At 41.3% G+C, this 17161-nt stretch overlaps 2 protein-coding genes across 3 annotated transcripts in view; both read right to left on the bottom strand.

Moving 5' to 3' along the window:
* Positions 1-465: 465 nt before the first annotated feature.
* Positions 466-6172, bottom strand: slc29a3 (solute carrier family 29 member 3). Its single transcript, XM_044046250.1, has 6 exons — positions 6032-6172; positions 4195-4614; positions 3436-3518; positions 2776-3002; positions 2076-2238; positions 466-1606 (listed from the first exon to the last, which is right to left on the bottom strand). Exons 2-6 carry the CDS (start codon positions 4504-4506, stop codon positions 991-993), a joined length of 1401 nt encoding a protein of 466 aa, XP_043902185.1. The 5' UTR covers positions 4507-4614; positions 6032-6172; the 3' UTR covers positions 466-990.
* Positions 6173-9357: 3185 nt separating this feature from the next.
* unc5b (unc-5 netrin receptor B) overlaps positions 9358-17161 on the bottom strand; it is a 48424-nt gene continuing 40620 nt past the window's right edge. For both annotated transcript variants that reach the window (XM_044045656.1, XM_044045657.1), the window contains 8 exons: positions 16696-17064; positions 16485-16572; positions 15504-15678; positions 15190-15429; positions 13629-13778; positions 13054-13218; positions 12782-12960; positions 9358-11953 (listed from right to left, as the gene is read on the bottom strand). In XM_044045656.1, the coding sequence (XP_043901591.1) occupies positions 11788-11953; positions 12782-12960; positions 13054-13218; positions 13629-13778; positions 15190-15429; positions 15504-15678; positions 16485-16572; positions 16696-17064 (1532 nt within the window). In that variant the 3' untranslated portion in view covers positions 9358-11787. The remainder of the gene's footprint in view (positions 11954-12781; positions 12961-13053; positions 13219-13628; positions 13779-15189; positions 15430-15503; positions 15679-16484; positions 16573-16695; positions 17065-17161) is intronic.

The raw sequence follows: 17161 nt of genomic DNA, 5'->3' as shown, positions 1-17161 counted from the left end.
GTTTGTTTTTTTGAAAATCCTAACTTAATTTAACAAGTTTGCCACAATATTTATTACATGGTGGCATTTTTCTCAAACTAGAAAAGTGGACTGCAGTAGCCAGAACTCTAATCTGTGCTAGGCTTACTTTGGTCCAAACTGTTAGTTTGGTCTATGAAAAACTAGATGGTTCAGCCATGCATGTTCAGCCTACATGGTCATCTTACAACCAATTCCTGTCTCTAGTCTATAGGCCATAAGATGCTTAACTGCTAAGTTGTCCTCGCATCAGTGCTGTCTTCATGTGATGGAGTGGTCAGTGCTGAAAAGTGCTATATAAATACAGACCATTAGCTTACAGCAGGTCTCGTATAGATTTCCAGGGAAACCTCTTCACTTTGCTACAGAAGAGTGTGCCATTGTAGCAGGTTAAAGTGCTACTTTTAATTCTGTGCATGCACAACAGGCATCATGAGTAGACAAAAATGTGAATACACAAGTCTTTATTTACTGGAAATGCTTACTTTATGTGATCCTAGTTCAATTAAGAGGATAACAAACACTTGGTCACATTTCTTACCCGTATCCCCCTGTATTGTGATATAACTTTGAAAACAACATTCAACACCCAATGCATAAAAACTATCCCAAATGTAAAAGTAATTGTGTTTTCCACTTTAAGAAAGTACAACGTGAAAGCTTTGTGAATTGTCCCTCGTGTATTGCAAATATTGCTAGAAGAGGCACTTCCACATTTCAAATATGGAGAGACCAAAAACCAAGATAGACGAAGCCTTGAGACTCATTCTGAGCCACACCACTGTAAACTAAATACATTTTGTGTGAGTGCAGTTGTGCCCTTTTTGTTCAAGAACGGTGCTGAGCTTATCGGGACTTTTCCCTTCAACAGTCAAATGGCTTCACTGGTGCACATTGCTTTGAGGTTACACGATTCATCAGCAGCGGGTACAGTGGCTCTACCACATGATGCTTTATTCCCTCACAACCTAATCATATAGAGCGAATGATAAGAACGGAGAATGCAGATCCAACAGCGAGTCCCAGAGTGAGGAAGAAGGACATGACCACTCCTGTGGCCTCTGTCAGCTCTCGTGAAACCACCTTTGGGCCATAGATCATTGGTAGAGTGCCAAGGTAGCCGTTGGAGATGCCTAGCAGGCAATTGAAAACCATTGGATAAGCGTCATGTTTGAACAACACTGTGTGCACGTGGTCCCTAGGCTGATAGTTACAGAACACGAAAAGTGGGACCATGACAGAGCGACATAGCACCAGCACTGGCAGGACTCGACTAGTGGGGCCAGGAACCTGCAGCCAGACTGTGGCCTGCCTGCCACAGAAGTCTGCTGCGTTGTACAGGAGGAAACTAGTGAGGGGCACAAAGTAAGTGGTTGTCCAGGGGCTGCCGCTGTCTTTGTGGACAGACTGGATCCCCGAGGATATGGCAGGGAAAACCATTAAGGAGATGAAGAAGACGTAGAAGACACTAAGACCGAGCACCCACGTCTTCCTAAGGATGGGCTGCAGTGGTGGGACAGAGTCTCTGCCTGTACTGCCTTCACTCAGGGCTTGTGCAGTGGTACATGTTGCTGCCAGCATGTAGTGTCTATAAACAAGAAGAAAAATGCATCAAATTTGTAAAAAAAAGAAACCGAAAAATGTTTAAGCTATTTTTTTCATTAAGAATTGTATCGGTCATGTCTGAACAGAATAGGGCTACAGAAGTACTGATTGCTCTTGGTGTAATCAAATGACCTTATTTTGTAAAATAACCCATTCCCTAAACAGCAGTTCTATCATTAGACAGTCATAACTATGTCAAGGGAGGTCAACTTTAGATGACTTAATTCTGTTAAATTAATTTCTGCTGACCTATTTACATGATGGCTGTAAATCTAATAAGCACACACAAATAATTACAGAAGCAGATAAGATAAATACATTCAATTATGAACTAAAAGGCCACTGTGTTTGGGAAGTGAATGTTTTGAGCATTGGCACCATCTAGTGGTGGTCTTCAGAACTGTGACAGGTAATGTGCATGAATAATTCTGATGAGTGCCTTTGCCACTGACCTTGAATATTCCAGCTTGGGCAGCAGCAGATACGCGACGATGCAGAGCAGAATAAAGACATCAGCCGTCAGGAAATAGGCCAAAGCGCTTTGTGTCACATCCTTTGTGAGGGAAAGGTGCATTATTGATGCTACTGCAGTCAGAGTGCCTCCCATAGCCTGACCTGAGACAAAACAGGACTCATCACATATACTTTATACGTAAAAAAAAACAAAAACAGTATAGACATGGTGTGAAATGGGCTTAAATGTCCTGGTTATATTGTCAGTGTCCCACACTTCCTATCCCATCATTCTTGGTCTACTGGTATACAATGAATTTATATATTGGAAGACTTATAAAAATCTTTAACCTGTTCAACGGCTTGTTAAAGCAATTATCTAATCAGCCGATCACATGCCAACAACTTCATGCATTCAGGCATGTAGACACGGATAGGACGACCTGCTGAAGTTCTCAAATCAAGAAGAAAGAGTGATTTAAGAGAGTCTGAATGTGGTGTAGTTGTTGGCACCAGATGTGGTTGTTTATAAAGAGAAAAAAATTTAAATATCCACGGAGTGGAATTTCTTTGGGTGATAATACCTATTAATGCCAGAGGTCAGAGGAGGAGGTCAATTTGAAATGATAGATAAGCATTAGTAATTGGCAACAACAAGAGGCAAACAAGAGGCAATCTTGACCTAAATTAAGACAGTACCTGATATTAGGGCTTGAGAGATCCTCATAGGGAAATGCCCACTGATGCCAAAAACACTGCCAGAGAAGACATTAGAAGCTCCGCTAACGACAGCCGCACTGGTCAGTGTGGCGATAAAGAAAGTCTCCTTGCAGTCCGACACGTCCACCTTCACCAGCACCGTGGTCACCACAAACACCAACAGGATCACAACAAGAGACACCAGGATCCGGATGTTAGCCGAGAACCTACAGAGAACACAAACAGCTGATCGACACTCAGTGTTTTGCCCTGTGCTGTCACAAACTGTACAGACTGTCTACAAGACTATTAATGTGCAAATACAGACTTTTGTTGCCACGCAAATTATACAAAGCTCTCCTGTTGAATATGATATGACAATAATGTCAGTTATCTTAAGTTATATTAAGATATCTTAATAAAATAGAATGACCTAGATTTAGAGAGAATGTATAGAAACACACAACATTTAATGTCCCAAGAAAAATCACTTTATAGTAGTTATCTTTTGTGATTTGTTAGGACAAATAAACCATTGTAACATCCACACAGCGACAACACAGAACGTGTGAAAGGGAAGCAAATGTAGTTTTCACACAGGGTGAGACTCAAAGTGAAAAGGCCCCAGGAGTGTGGGCTGTGTGTGTTTGTGGTCTCAACCTGTTTATGAGAATGTAGTTTAGTATCAGACACAGCACGGAGGGAATCGTGGACGCGATGGCCAGATAACTTTCAAAGTAGTCCTGTAAATGGAGAAAATAGAAAACATTCATTTGCTTTTGACTCACTCATTAACATAGTATCCTACATGAAAGGAAAAGAGGGGCAAGAAATCTAAAAATTCTTCCTCCCTTACATTTGCTGCGCTTTCCTTGTTAACTCAAACAAAGTGAGTAGCAGAACTGTTTTACACTTACAGCTGTTTGTCTAAGGTAAAGTTGACCTCTAGTCACAGAGTTGTTTGAACAAAAACAAACTTTAATATACTTTAACTTTAAAATACTTTAGTGCTAGAGTACTTGAGGCAAAGTTTGCAGAGGCTGTGAAACACAATTAACGGTTCAGCTGTGAAGATAGACAACTGCTTTCTTCCTTAAGTTGCTCGGGCCTTTCAGCTCACTACATCTTTTTGTAGTAATCGAACAATTACATCTACTTTGATATGTGAAACACTTTCAACAACTACATTTGTTTGCAAGACAAGATTCATTTGCCTCCTCTGCCTTTAAGCGTAGCGATCTAAACGAGCCTTTCTAATTGCATAACTGTGTTGAAATGAATGTCAAATGCAAGAGGACAATCCGTCCTCACATCTATCACAGGACTGTCAGTTCCATGGGAAAATGGCTGAATGGCAAAAATGTGTGACTTTTACACATGAACAATAAACACATTGTATTTTGATTCTCTCTCACTCACACCGAGATTTGAACGTTGATCCTCGCCACCGCTGTGTTGAGTGTTGTTGCTCAGTTTGTAGAGCCAGTAGTGTTTGGCTGTTATGAAGAAATTCCAGGGCAACAGGGAGCCGATGCCCATCAGAAAGAAGATCATGTACACCAAACAGTAAGAGTCCTCTGGACTGTAGCGCACAGCCAGAGGCACTGGCAGGAGGGACGAAGAGGGACTCTGGTCCTCGTTTTCCTCTTCCAGAGATACATTGTCATTGCCAAGAGCAGGTGGAATATATGAGGAATTGATATTGTGTGGCACAGGCTCTTCAGCATCCATTTTGACACAGAGGACACTGGACACTCAAACAGTACAGATGAAGGTAAAAGGTAAACAGGGTTGGTGGAGGTAGTAAAAACACGAAGACAGGAGATGTAAAGCAGAAACCTATGAAAGAGAAGAAAAAAACACGAGTTGAATATAAAAAACTACACCATATTAGGTTGAACGAGACTTATATTCACTTGTCCAGCAAGGGGAAAAAAACAATCTATTTTTGTTCTGGAGCCATAGTGTGAATCTCTGTAGCTTGTCACTGACCAAGATCAGTTACACTGTCCACATCCTGTGATGCTGCAGTGGAAGCAAAATTAACCCTGAGATCGGTTGTTCAATTCTGGAAATAAACACAGTTTATCCAGTCGTTTGCCTTCACATGTCCACATGTAAAATACTTGCTCAGCACAAAACTGAGCATGACAAACTGGTTTTTCAGTGAGTTCAACAGGAGACAGAAACAACATGAATAATTGACATTAAGACAGAGCCGAACCCACACTCGTTATTTCCTCGCGTCTCTGCGACACTGATGAAGGAGCATTTAAATAGCTGGTTATATCATTACGGTAAATGCATTAGGAGAAATATGTTGTTAACAGTAAGGCTGCACAATACATGGAAAACATGCAATATGCATAATGTTTAAGAATATTGTGATGAAAATATGATTTCTGATAAAGACACAAATATTAAATTACACAGTGTTAAAAAGCCTTTCTGCTTTGTTGTCACTGCCAACTTAAGACCAACTTAAAAAGTGGAATTAAGCCTTTTCATTATCATTAGATTTAGCAGATGTATACAGTACATCTTTCATTCATTTAACCCTAACCCTGTGAACCCAATGCTCTCCCACAGCTGGAATCTGGCTACAAGTCACAGCTTGGTCTCTCACACGCTGCAGTATTCTCAGACGTTCATTGCTTTCACATGTCCTTTATTAGGGCATGTGATTAATTGACCCATAATACTGATTTACATCTGTCAGCATCCTGCAACCTCACACGTCTCAAAAAAACGAGTAGTGAGTCAGTGATGCACGTGTGATGCACAAGACAGGACAGGAAAAGACAAGCTTTCAGCTTGTATTTCTGCACACTTAAGATATAAACATCACTTCCGCTATTTATGAAGCTGAAGCAAACACTGACAGGAGAGAAAGACGCTGACATTGCACCATGAAGACTCACTTGTGTCATTAAAGAGGAAGACGTTTTCACATGACGCTTACCCCAAAGAAATCACGACACTCAACAGTTTCACCCGAGTAGGAATTTCCCGTTTAATGGTTTCACTCACTGAAAGATATCTGCTGTAAGCAAAAAAATAATAAGCCGCCAATTATGCCCGTTATCTTTCTATGGTTTTCAAGTGACTCGTGAAAGGATTTTATAATTTAAGGTTCGCATTTGTGAAGCCGAAAAACATTTAAAAGTTAAGCTAGCTTAGCTGGTAATGAGAGCCACGAAGGTGAGCACAAAAGTGGCAGCATGTTTTGACTCAAACAAATAACATATAAACGTACCTCACAGAAGGAGACTGCCGGGCGGATGCTCGTGCCCTTTACTACAGAGTTATTCTGCCACTAGTGTCCATTCCACGGCATATTTTCTTTTCTGGTCAGCTGACATTCCAGCATTTTCACTGTTGACCAAAACAATGAACTTTCCGGCGCAACCTTTTCAGAATAAAACTGGCTGAACCAACATATATATTTGAGTCAATCTAAACGATGAGAATTACGTTTATAATTCGTACATATTTAGTATAGTTGGTAAATATTTAGTACAGTTATAAATATATAGATGTGTGTGTGTGTGTGTGTGTGTGTGTGTGTATGTGTGTGCTTGTGTGTGTGTGTGTGTGTGTGTGTGTGTGGGGGGGGTGTCCTGCTTTTGTTTTGAAAGCTAGACCGAAGCTCTTGTTATTGTCGGAAATTAGAATCCCTTTTCAAAATAAAAGCATGCATTAAACTTGGAAATTCAACTGTTTTCGTGAAGCTTCATTAGTGATATTACATGCACGTGATATCTAATTATCTTACAAAGTTACCATAAAAGATCAGAAACTCTCATAAAATACAGAAATACCCTGAACAACAATAGAAGCTTAGCACAAACGGTTATTCAATTATTTATTCAGTTATTTATATTATTGGAAAGCCTAAACGAGGTCCTCACAAACAGTCATAGGTTAGTATGACAAACTGTTTTTGTTGTGTCTGTCGTAATGTGTCTTGTGGTTGAGCTGCTGTGACTGTTTTAAGGCTGTTCTGGACGATTTTGATTGTCACTATAATGGCTATCATCATGCTGAGTTTCATGGATTTTTACTATACAGTTTTTGAATAAAAAAGGGAAATTAAAGGGAAAGTCCACACACGATCCCAATTCGCTCTTTTATAATTTACATAACGTTACCATGGGTTAGGGCTAACCCGATTTTGGGAGGACTGAACCTCCAAAACTTTTAGTATTTAGATCAGGGGTGTCCACACTTTTTTTTAACAAGGTGGTAATGGTCACTTGACACCTTTTTTTACAGTAACTTTTACATACAAATACAGTGTTTCATTAAAATGTAATTCTCATTGTCACAATTATAATTTTTAAATGTCAATGCAACCACATCAGCAGGAGTGAAAAAAGAAAAGAAAAAGAAAAAAAAGATTCTGACTGTCTGGGCTCAGGTTCCAAAGCACAACTCTTTACCAGCTGAGCAAATGGAGGTGACACCAAACCAATGTTGATTTTTGTCCAAGTCCCTCCGTAGTCATAAATAATACATTATAGAACAGAAGCTGCTGCCGGGGGTGGAGTGGCTCAGTGGTTAAGACCCTACCTTGTGTACCAAAAACATCATGGTCGCAAGTTCGATTCCACCCCTGGCTAATTGTACTTGATTCCATTGTAAGTCGCTTTGGATAAAAGTGTCTGCTAAATGACATGTAATGTAATGTAATGTAATGTAAATAATCTCACCAAGGGTATTTTTGTGGAATCACCCTTTAAAACTTGTAGGGAGAGACACATTCTGCACGACATACTAACCTATGACTTTTTTGTCACATTTTGGACGACATACTAACCTATGACTTTTTTACATATTTTGGACGATATACTATAGTATGACTTTTTTGTCACATACTATAGTAAGACTATTTTTTCCCATTTTGGACGAAATACTAACCTATGACTTTTTTTTCATATTTCGAACGACATACTAAAGTATGACTTTTTTGTCACATTTTGGACAACATACTAACCTATGACATTTTTGTCACATTTTGGAAGACATACTTAAGTATGACTTTTTTATCACATTGTCACATTTTGGACGACATATTAACCTATGACTTTTTATTCATATTTCGAACGACATACTAAAGCATGACTTTTTGGTCACAGTCTGGACAAAATTCTAACCTATGACTTTTTTGTTACATTTTGGACGACATACTATAGTATGACTTTTTTGACACATTTTGAACTGAACCTTGAACTGTAAACGTTTGATTTCATTATTCATTCAAATGTATGTTGCATAATAAGACATTGGCTAATCTTTATCGAGAGAAACATTGAAATATACAAAATGAGCTCATTAATATGTTAAATCTATCTAAGAACTAGGACTGCGAACAGTCATGACAGGGCCCTCGCACCAGATGCAAGCGTCCCCACGCCACTCGGAAGCTGTGGTCTGCTGACCTCGGTTTCCTTATGCACGTTAACCCCCTCAAAATTCACCTGAAAGCCACGGATATAATAATAATTTGAAGTATAACAATAGGTTCCTCACACTCGGGCTAGGAGCCGTCCTGGACCCCTGCCATTCGTGGCTCGGGCCTTAATTAAAATAAATCCATGGTTACCTTGTGAGCTGTGTCCTAAAAATGAGTTGAATGTAAACTGTACTGTAAAGTACTTTTATTAGGCACCAGTAGATGGCACTAGAATACAGCATATTGAGTGTGAAAACCTGCACACAAATGGACAAAGCTGGAATCAATAAACAATGAGACACTGGTTAACTGCGCTGTCCTCTTTGCAATAAGCACATTTAATTATTACTCTGATTTTTTTTTTTTTACAGCATAAGCTCACATACATTATCCTTATGCTTTTATGAATAGTTTTCATAGCATGAATGTCTCCTAATCGTTTTACTCTTCGAGAAGTGGTATAATGACATAACACAGAAGAAGAAGAAAGTGTAGTGTCAGAATGTTCCTAGTTTTAAATGTTGTAAAATAACCTTCACAGTGCTCATTTATTCACCCCCCCCCATCCTATCCTGCATATAGGACTGAGCCTGAAGCTGCAGTCAGCTTTTAAAAGGTTTAATTAACTCATGCACTGGAGGGTGGCATATTAGTCCTCAATTAGCAGAGCATTTAATGAAACAGGTGCAAAGTCTTGCCTGCAATTGGCCAAAGTGCAGCAGACACTCACTACAGATGACTCATTGGGATATTTGATCCCAATGCAAGAGACAAATCTCTCAAAGATGAAACCCCCCATCCACTCATAAATAAACAAATAAACAAAGTTGGGTCTAAAGGCTCAGGGTCGATCCTCAAAGGCCACTATTAGCGTCTCTAAAATCTTGTTAATTTGAAGGCTGGATGGTGAAAAGCTTGCAAAACTAAATGGACCTAAAGGGAATTTTCCACTGAGGTGTAAGGAAATGGAGACAGCTTGAGTAGCTTTGCATTTTCTGTGAAAATGAGGTGAAATTTATATTTAAAAACAAAAAAAAAAAAAAGGAAGGAAGAAGCAGATTTTATCCTGCAAAATGGAACAGGAAGTATTAGAGGCAGCTAACTAGCAAATAACACAAACACTGTTGTTAAACTAAGAAATATAATTTATTGCATAAAAATTATATTTAGTTACAGGTAAGAAGGCGAGACGTTTATTTACAATTGGTACTTTACAGAGATAAAATAATGTCACTGAATCAGTTGAGTCTTTGTAAAAACGTCCGACTTCATAAACAAAAGGCTACATTTTTCTCTCTCACGGGACCAAAGTAGAATCCAGTCCATTTCCGGCACAAATTATCCAGCGCTATGGCCAGAGATCCCACATATACTCAAGAAATCTGGATGAATAAACACTGAAGTCTATAGCTAGCAAGTCACTGTAACAAGATTTAAGGAAAAATAGACCTGCAGTGTTCAGGGATCCAAAGTACTGAACTGGTTGTGTTCATTTCCTCACAGGAAAAGATCTGCAGGGCATCAGTTCATAACGGTCGTCACAACTTGTTTTGCAGCCATTGCACCATACTTTGTTTTGTTCTTCCCCGTGTGCTGTTTCAGCTTCCTCCGCCAGCCAGTGAGCCAATTCTTCTGATTCAGAATGACCACGCAGACCTCCATCGCCACTTTTACACCACTTCAGGATACAAAAACCCTGTCATTGCCCTGGTCTGAAAAATAGAATTACTCTTCCAGGGAACAAAAGAATTCAAAATGCTTTTTTTTTTTCTTGTCTTTCCTTTCTTTTGTAGTTGCATAGCACTTACAAAGAGAAAAAAAAAATGACAGATCCGAGCGTGTGCACACACCCACCTGCCCACTCACACACTAACACACACAATTTGCTTTCAGTTCATTCATACAAAAAACAGTGACATGACTCAAAGCTGAAGAGGAGGGATACTGCCTGTGTTATGGTGTCTGTAGTTTCAAAGACATGAACACTGTGTTTCTCTTTTGCTCTTGAGGGAGAACAAGTTTCAATAAGACATAGAACCATGTCCGCGGCGACAGCGAACATTAAATTCCTGCCTCACAATAAACAGACGGAACATAATTGATCATGAAAATAGGTTGAGGGCCCTGACCACAAAGCAGGCGGCTTAGCAATGAGGTTAACAATATGTTATGAAATCGAGAGGAGGGAGACATAATGAGCTCCACGGCGATGGATGGACACACAGATAAATGCTAAACAGAGTGTGGATTTAAACGTAATGCAGTTTAGTGTTGAGGTAAAATCTATGGTCCCTTGCTGCTTCGTGGATTCAAGGCAAGAATAATCCATCCAATCCAGACAGTGGAGTCACCTGAATATTTCCCCACCTCTAATTATGTCTTGTATAGATATACTATATTGAAAATAACACATAACCATAGCTCCTGTTGTTCACACGAGACACCAGTGAGACATTCACTGTGTACCAAAGTCTCACGTTTGGTCTGCCCTGCTCGACTAGAATAAAAAAAACACACAGGAGCTCAGCGGCCTAAACAAATGATGAAACGGCTTCAATGTGATCGTGACAGCAAAGACGGTGGGAGAAAAAACAAGCCAACGATCCACAAATGGATAATAAATTAAAGAGCGTTCCACAAAGGAAACTTTTAAGAGATGACCAGAAAAGCTCTCCTGTAGTTTGATTCTCAACAGATGGGAGGAGTGTGGCAGAGCGATAGTGGAGCGTGAGCAGGGATGAAAGAGAAAACACCTCTGTGATTCAGAACGATGTGCCAAGGCTTTGAGGCATTTGTTGGTGCTCTACAACATAAATAGTCAGTTGGTCTCGTTTTCCACCAATTCTTTAACAACAGAGCTCACCCCCGCGCCTCAGTGAGGAGGTCATTTTTTTTTTTTTTACAAAATGTTTTCAGCAGAACGCGGCACACGCTCCTGCCCTTCAACCTCGAGGGTTTGCTCCTCACGCGATTTGTTGACAAGAAATCCTAGTCTGTTTAATTCTGGTCCAATTAATGACCAGTTAGTCCACATGTGTCTTTAGCCTGAGGAGGTTGTGCACACATCAATGCTGATGTCACCCACACAGAATGACAATGGAGAACAGAACAAAAAAAAAAAGCCCGTGAAACATCAGGTGAGATAGTGTTATATCATGCACTTTCATGCTGCCTCTGAAACCTGTGTCATCCCATGTTAGAATGTGTGTTTGTGTGATTTTGCTTGTTGTTTATCTCAATTGTCTTATACACACACAACAGTGTCATTTTCAATCCAACATCTTGCATATGCAACATTGCTTTGGTGGATTCAGGCTGAATCAAGTTTGCAGTTATTGTATGTGATGGAAATGGGTTTACGGTGGACGTGGGCATACAGTAGTGGCTGATCAGTGAAAAGCAGAGGTAATTAGTACATGTCAAAAAAATCAAAAATGCTCTGTGGGCTGATGACGTGGGTCAGTCTGTGCATATTCATAGGCAGGTATTTTATTTTCTTCACGGTGGTAGAAAAAAAAGAAAGAAAAAAGAACGTCTTGCTCGCTCTCCATGACTGATCAACAATCCCCGTCCGTTGTCATGACAACTAGCACTTCACTTTTGCCCATCTCTTCCAGTGCAGTCGCCAGAGAGACCAGGTCCGCGTCACCTTGGTGACAAGCTTCCCATAAGTCCAGTAGAACACCTGTGGGGCTGGGCTTTGTTGCAAAGTAGTTTAGGTACCTGAGGAGAAGAAAGGACAAGAGCGTCAGGGGAAAGCAGCGCAGCATTGATTCTAAACACATGAGGTCATTTGTTTGTTGGAATTCTGCTGGTATCACCCAGCAAAGCAACTCTCAGTTATCATAATTTAAATAAGGCCAAATGATTTGGGAAAATCTAAAAAGCAGGTTGTCACTTCAGATATAAATCTCTTTTACCTAGCCACCTAGCTCACAGTTTACAGTTTATTACAGCCCCTGTAGGTGGCTAAACTACTGCGTATTGAATCAGTTTCCTGATGACGTTTACGTCACAGAAAAACAAACAGCGAACCGCGAGATGGACGGTGCTGTGACTCTGTATGTTTCGTACCTGCTGTACATGCTAATCATGACATAAACTAAATGGCTCTTGTGGTTGCTGTGTTGTCCGAAGATGATTTCTGGCAACAGTACTGCAGCTTATAAGTCATCTCCTTCTACTTCCAGGTCAAAGACCAGGGAGTAAATTTTGATGCAGAACGCCAAGTCTGACTCCAGTCTGACTAAGCGCAGACATGCAGGATTAATCGGACTATGAATCACATTATCCAGGTATGTTAGTCCGACTAAGACTCGCTGGATTTTAGTCGGACTAACGTGTTTACATGACATTAAGAAAACCGAATGATTGTCACAACAGTGTCATAACACAACCTAAGCACCAACAGTGAACTCCGACTTTTTACACCTATAACGTCAGACAGCGACACAGATCTTTCACCGTGCAGTAAAAGCTACAAACCTCAGCATCACAACGTCAGCCTGACCAGGCTGCCTTTCACACCTAAACATGTGAGGCTGATCTGACCTGTCAAAGCCCAGGCTGCGTGCCAGTAGTCTCCAGTCACACCCGCGCGCGCTGGGTGCATCCAAACTGGCACAGATCTTCTGGCGGATGGAGTCAGGCAAGCGAAAGGCATAGGGTCCCACTTGGGAGGAAGGCAGGCAGGCGCCTCCTGAGGGGAGTGGCGAGTGAGGTGGTAACGTCTGGATTCACAGAGAGGGAGACAAGGTTTTGTGGTTTCCATTGGATTGTCATCTATTAGCCTTTCTGTTTTTTTGAATTGCCGCCACCTTTACCTCCTGGATGTCTGTATGAAGCTGGAATATCTGTCCCTCCCCTTCCACCTGTCGCACGCAGATCTTACAGGTGAGCTGCGACACAGCCAGGCTGCCTCTCTCCAGGCTGAAGGTGCAATGCAGAGGTCTCTGACTGCCGCTCCAAATGTGATAGAATGGGATCTCCTGTCACACAAAGGAAAAGGTCAATAATCTTGAACACAGCTGCCACTCAATGAGGTGTGCAATAAGCTATATTTTGGTGCTGGGCGTTTGCACCAGCTGGGTGTCTGAGCACAATTTATCTCTAAAGTGCACTGTCCATAATTTAGAACCACTATCAGATTACCTGTTAGAGAAGCTTTAAACTGCAGTCTCAGTCCTGCCAGCAAGAGAATGTGGCAGTTCCGATGTTTACAACAGCAGTGACTTCTATAGGGTCTAATGCTGGGTTCTAATGTTTATGACGCATTGCATACTCATTTTTAAACCCCCCCAACAATCCAGCAACACTATGTATTTAAACAGTCGTATCTTCTACACCTATTATAAAATGCAGCAGGCTCTCGTCCCTGTTATCTACAACATGAAGTCACCTGGTATTTGGCCAGCAGTTTGCTTCTCCAGTGAGTGTGAGGGATATCGTGGATGGACAGACGCAGGTTGTGGTAGCTGTCTTTAAAGAGCAGCGGCTTAGGATCCTCCAGCAAAACTCCACCCAGACTCCGTTCCAAATCTAGCACCTCCTGCACAGAAGCAGACAGAACACAGGCTTAGGGTCAGGTCCTGCATTGATTTATTTCAGAGGTTTTATCAAGGGGTTTGTAGTTGGTTTGGCCCAGACATGGTTACCCAGAGATGGGTAAAGTGGGTAAAATGTCTATGGATTTAAAGAGAGTTGGAAACATGTAAAACACTATTTCGATATTTGGATGCAGAAAACTCACATACTATATCTTTAAGAGCGTGCCTTGTCAAATGTTTAATTAAAACGTGTCCCGTGTTGTCTCTGTTGTGAGAGCCAACAGTGTGAAAGCTGCTTGAACTTTAGTGAACGGCACACGTGACGAAAAAAAAAAAAAGAGAGAGCGAGACTGAGAGAAAGACAACATTTAATGTCACCGACTGCAGTGCTGCTCACTTACTGTTTCATTGGGAGCTAGCATTGCATTGCGCTGAGCTATTTTGAGGTGCTGCTCGGACTGAGACAGATCCAATATGTGATACGTGCACCATAATGTAATTTAAAAAAAAAAAACTAAACAAAATAAAACACGAGGCATCAGCAGGATCAGTTAAGAGAGTGCTCTTATATTTCCCCCGAACCACAGTGGAACTGAGCTATGTTAACTTCTATTGTTATTATCACGTATCGCGCTCTGACTTCACAACATCTTGTTTATATTAAATAATCTATTTATACTTTGTTTCATTATGTTTTTATGTTGTGCTTATTTGTATTTGCAAGACCAGGTCTTCTGCATTATGTAACCTTCTACTTTATAAATGTATTTTCCTGTTTAGATACATAACATTAGTTGTTAATTAAAAATGACACGAGTTAAAACTACATTTAACTTATCACATATCATTGCACTTTTTTTACCCTATGAAAGCCTTTACAGCATCTTGTCAAGAGCATTTTAATATAAAGAAAAAAAAAAGTCTAAAGCTTTTCTGGTGCCAGGAAGTTGTTCAAAATATGATAAATTCGATGGCTTTAGTTTGGACTGAAAAGAATAAAGAAAGAAGCGAGGTCACTTTACCTCTGTTGGACGATAGCTGCTCAAAGATACATTAGCTGCCACGAGCACAACACACCCGAATCTCCAACAGAACTACAAGTTACATTGTGATTAATGTAAGTGTCAAGTTAAGAAAAGGAAGACGAATGCGTGGAAGAAAGAAGACAAAATCGCTGATGCGTGTCTACTCCATTGTTTGATGATCCTTTCCTGTGTCCAACATTGTTATAGGAGTGTAATGTTAAAACCAGTGGGGAAACTACAACAATAGTATTGACTTACTCATAAAAAAAAAACCCCACAACAACAAAAAACAAAAAAGGAAACAGGGAAGAATAAAAAAATATCATAAATCAGATCGAAAACGCACGGAGAGAGAGAGTGCGAGTGTAAAAGAGACAAAGATAAACACCTTGAGGGCATGTGGTGTGTCATGGATGCAGTAGATCCGGAGGCTGAAGTCAAGGGAAAGGCAGGGCGCTCGCGGGGCAAACAGAGCCAGCTGCAGGCGTTTGCAGGCGGGCTGCGGTGGACAGGACTGGCCCACCAGGCCATACGTTCCCAACTGTTCCATGAGAACATGACAGCACTCCTCCTCCAGCTGCAGGTAGCACGGCGATGACAAAGTCTCTTCACCCACTGTCAGCACCTCCTGAAAAGTCAAGATTGGTGTAAGACTCTGTGGAACCACGTCAGCGAAAACGTCTCAGTTTCAAGCTGTCTGACCTCCCACGACCCCTGGTGCGTCTGAGTCTTGAGTGTGATGGTCCAGTCAGGTGTGGGTGTGTCTAGCTGGGCGCAGTGGGGCAACGTTAGGACCACAGGACGATTCAGTAACATACCAGATGGACCGCAGCTGACCACGGGACTTAATACTGTCTGACTGCCTTCAGAGGGTAGCCTATCAACACACACACACACACACACAAAAAACATTTGCATCATCTTTGAAACATCGTGCTTTCATTTATAAAAGAACGTCAGGTCAATGTATTCAAAGTATTAGCGGCTATAGGCATGGGCCAATAACTCGGGATATACTGAGGCAGGAACCACCCAGGTTGTAAAGAACTTTTACGGAACACAACCTCTCCCCTCTCAGGTTGGTGCGAGGTGTCAGTCAGGTGTGTTTTTATAAAATAGGTGACATTTTATATATATACTGTCACACTGTCAGAATCTCGTATTACGCCCATGTGTATTTGAGGGGAATCAAACTTCTAGAAAATTGTCATGAATAGTGATGAATAGGAAGTTGTAAATGAAATGAAATGATATACTGTGCTAAAGTCTTAGGCTGCCATTAGACTCATTACAGGAAAATCCAGGGAACATGTATTCGGTATTAAGATAACACCTATTTCAGAAGAAGAAACGGCTTCTACAGACTTACGTGTCAAGTATTTAGTGTGTCCTACTCTTACAACTCCACCGAAACCTGGAGTGGAACCCTAATGAGTTTCATGTCAAAAGATATTTGCTGTGAAAAAGGTCTCTTCCGCCAGGTTTATTTGGGACATGCTTGAGCAGCATGAGTTTAGCTGTATTACAAGTTTGCTAAAACATTCATTAACATCATTCCAGATCACAGAAATTGACGGACAACAACGTTGTAAACTCAGCGGAAACAAATTAAAATCACCAAAACAACAACCAAGGGTTTTTTTTTCCGTGTGAATTGGAGGGATAAAAATGAACAGCACTCACGTTGTTTTTTCCCACTTGTTGATAATGAGGTACATCTCATAAAACTTCCCCTGGGGGATTGTGCCAGGAGGGACCAGCAGGCTCACACCTAAAGCAGAAGGTGTCATGTGTGATCTTACCTACTGTACGTGTGATTAATTTGGCATGTCTTCTTCATTAAAAGTTGGAACATACAAAACTTCCCACTTGTGCTGGACATGATTGTTATTACCTGTGTTCGGGATGGTGAGGCGTCCTCCCAGGCTACCTAAGGTGGCGCTGGTGCTCAGCCCTGGCTCTCTGGACAGGGTGTGACTGTGGTACTCGCGCTCTCTGCCCACAGTTCCCACCGACTTGAGGCTGAGGATCTCCCCATCACCTAAACTCATGTCCACAGGAAGCTCCACAGAGGAAAGAGTGGAGGAGTTATACACCTTGATTTTGAGACTGGGCAAAGGGTCCAGCAGCGGAGAGGTGGTCATGGGGATTTTGTGGGGGCTGTCGATGACCCCGTGCTGCAGAGAGAAGCGCGGTCCGCGGAACGCTCCTGCTGTGGCTGTCAGATCCGGGGGAACTGAGGGATGCAGCGGGTGAGGGTGATCTGTGGACAATACAGGGAAATATAAGAGACGCTCCCTTATCACCACAAATAGCACAGGCAGGGGAGAGAGCATGCTAAAAGTGAAATGAGTTAATGT

Source organism: Solea senegalensis, linkage group LG15, assembly GCF_019176455.1.
Source record: "Solea senegalensis isolate Sse05_10M linkage group LG15, IFAPA_SoseM_1, whole genome shotgun sequence".
Lineage (NCBI taxonomy): Eukaryota > Metazoa > Chordata > Actinopteri > Pleuronectiformes > Soleidae > Solea > Solea senegalensis.
Note: the sequence above shows the minus strand (reverse complement) of the source record. Positions and strands in the feature narration are given on the sequence as shown.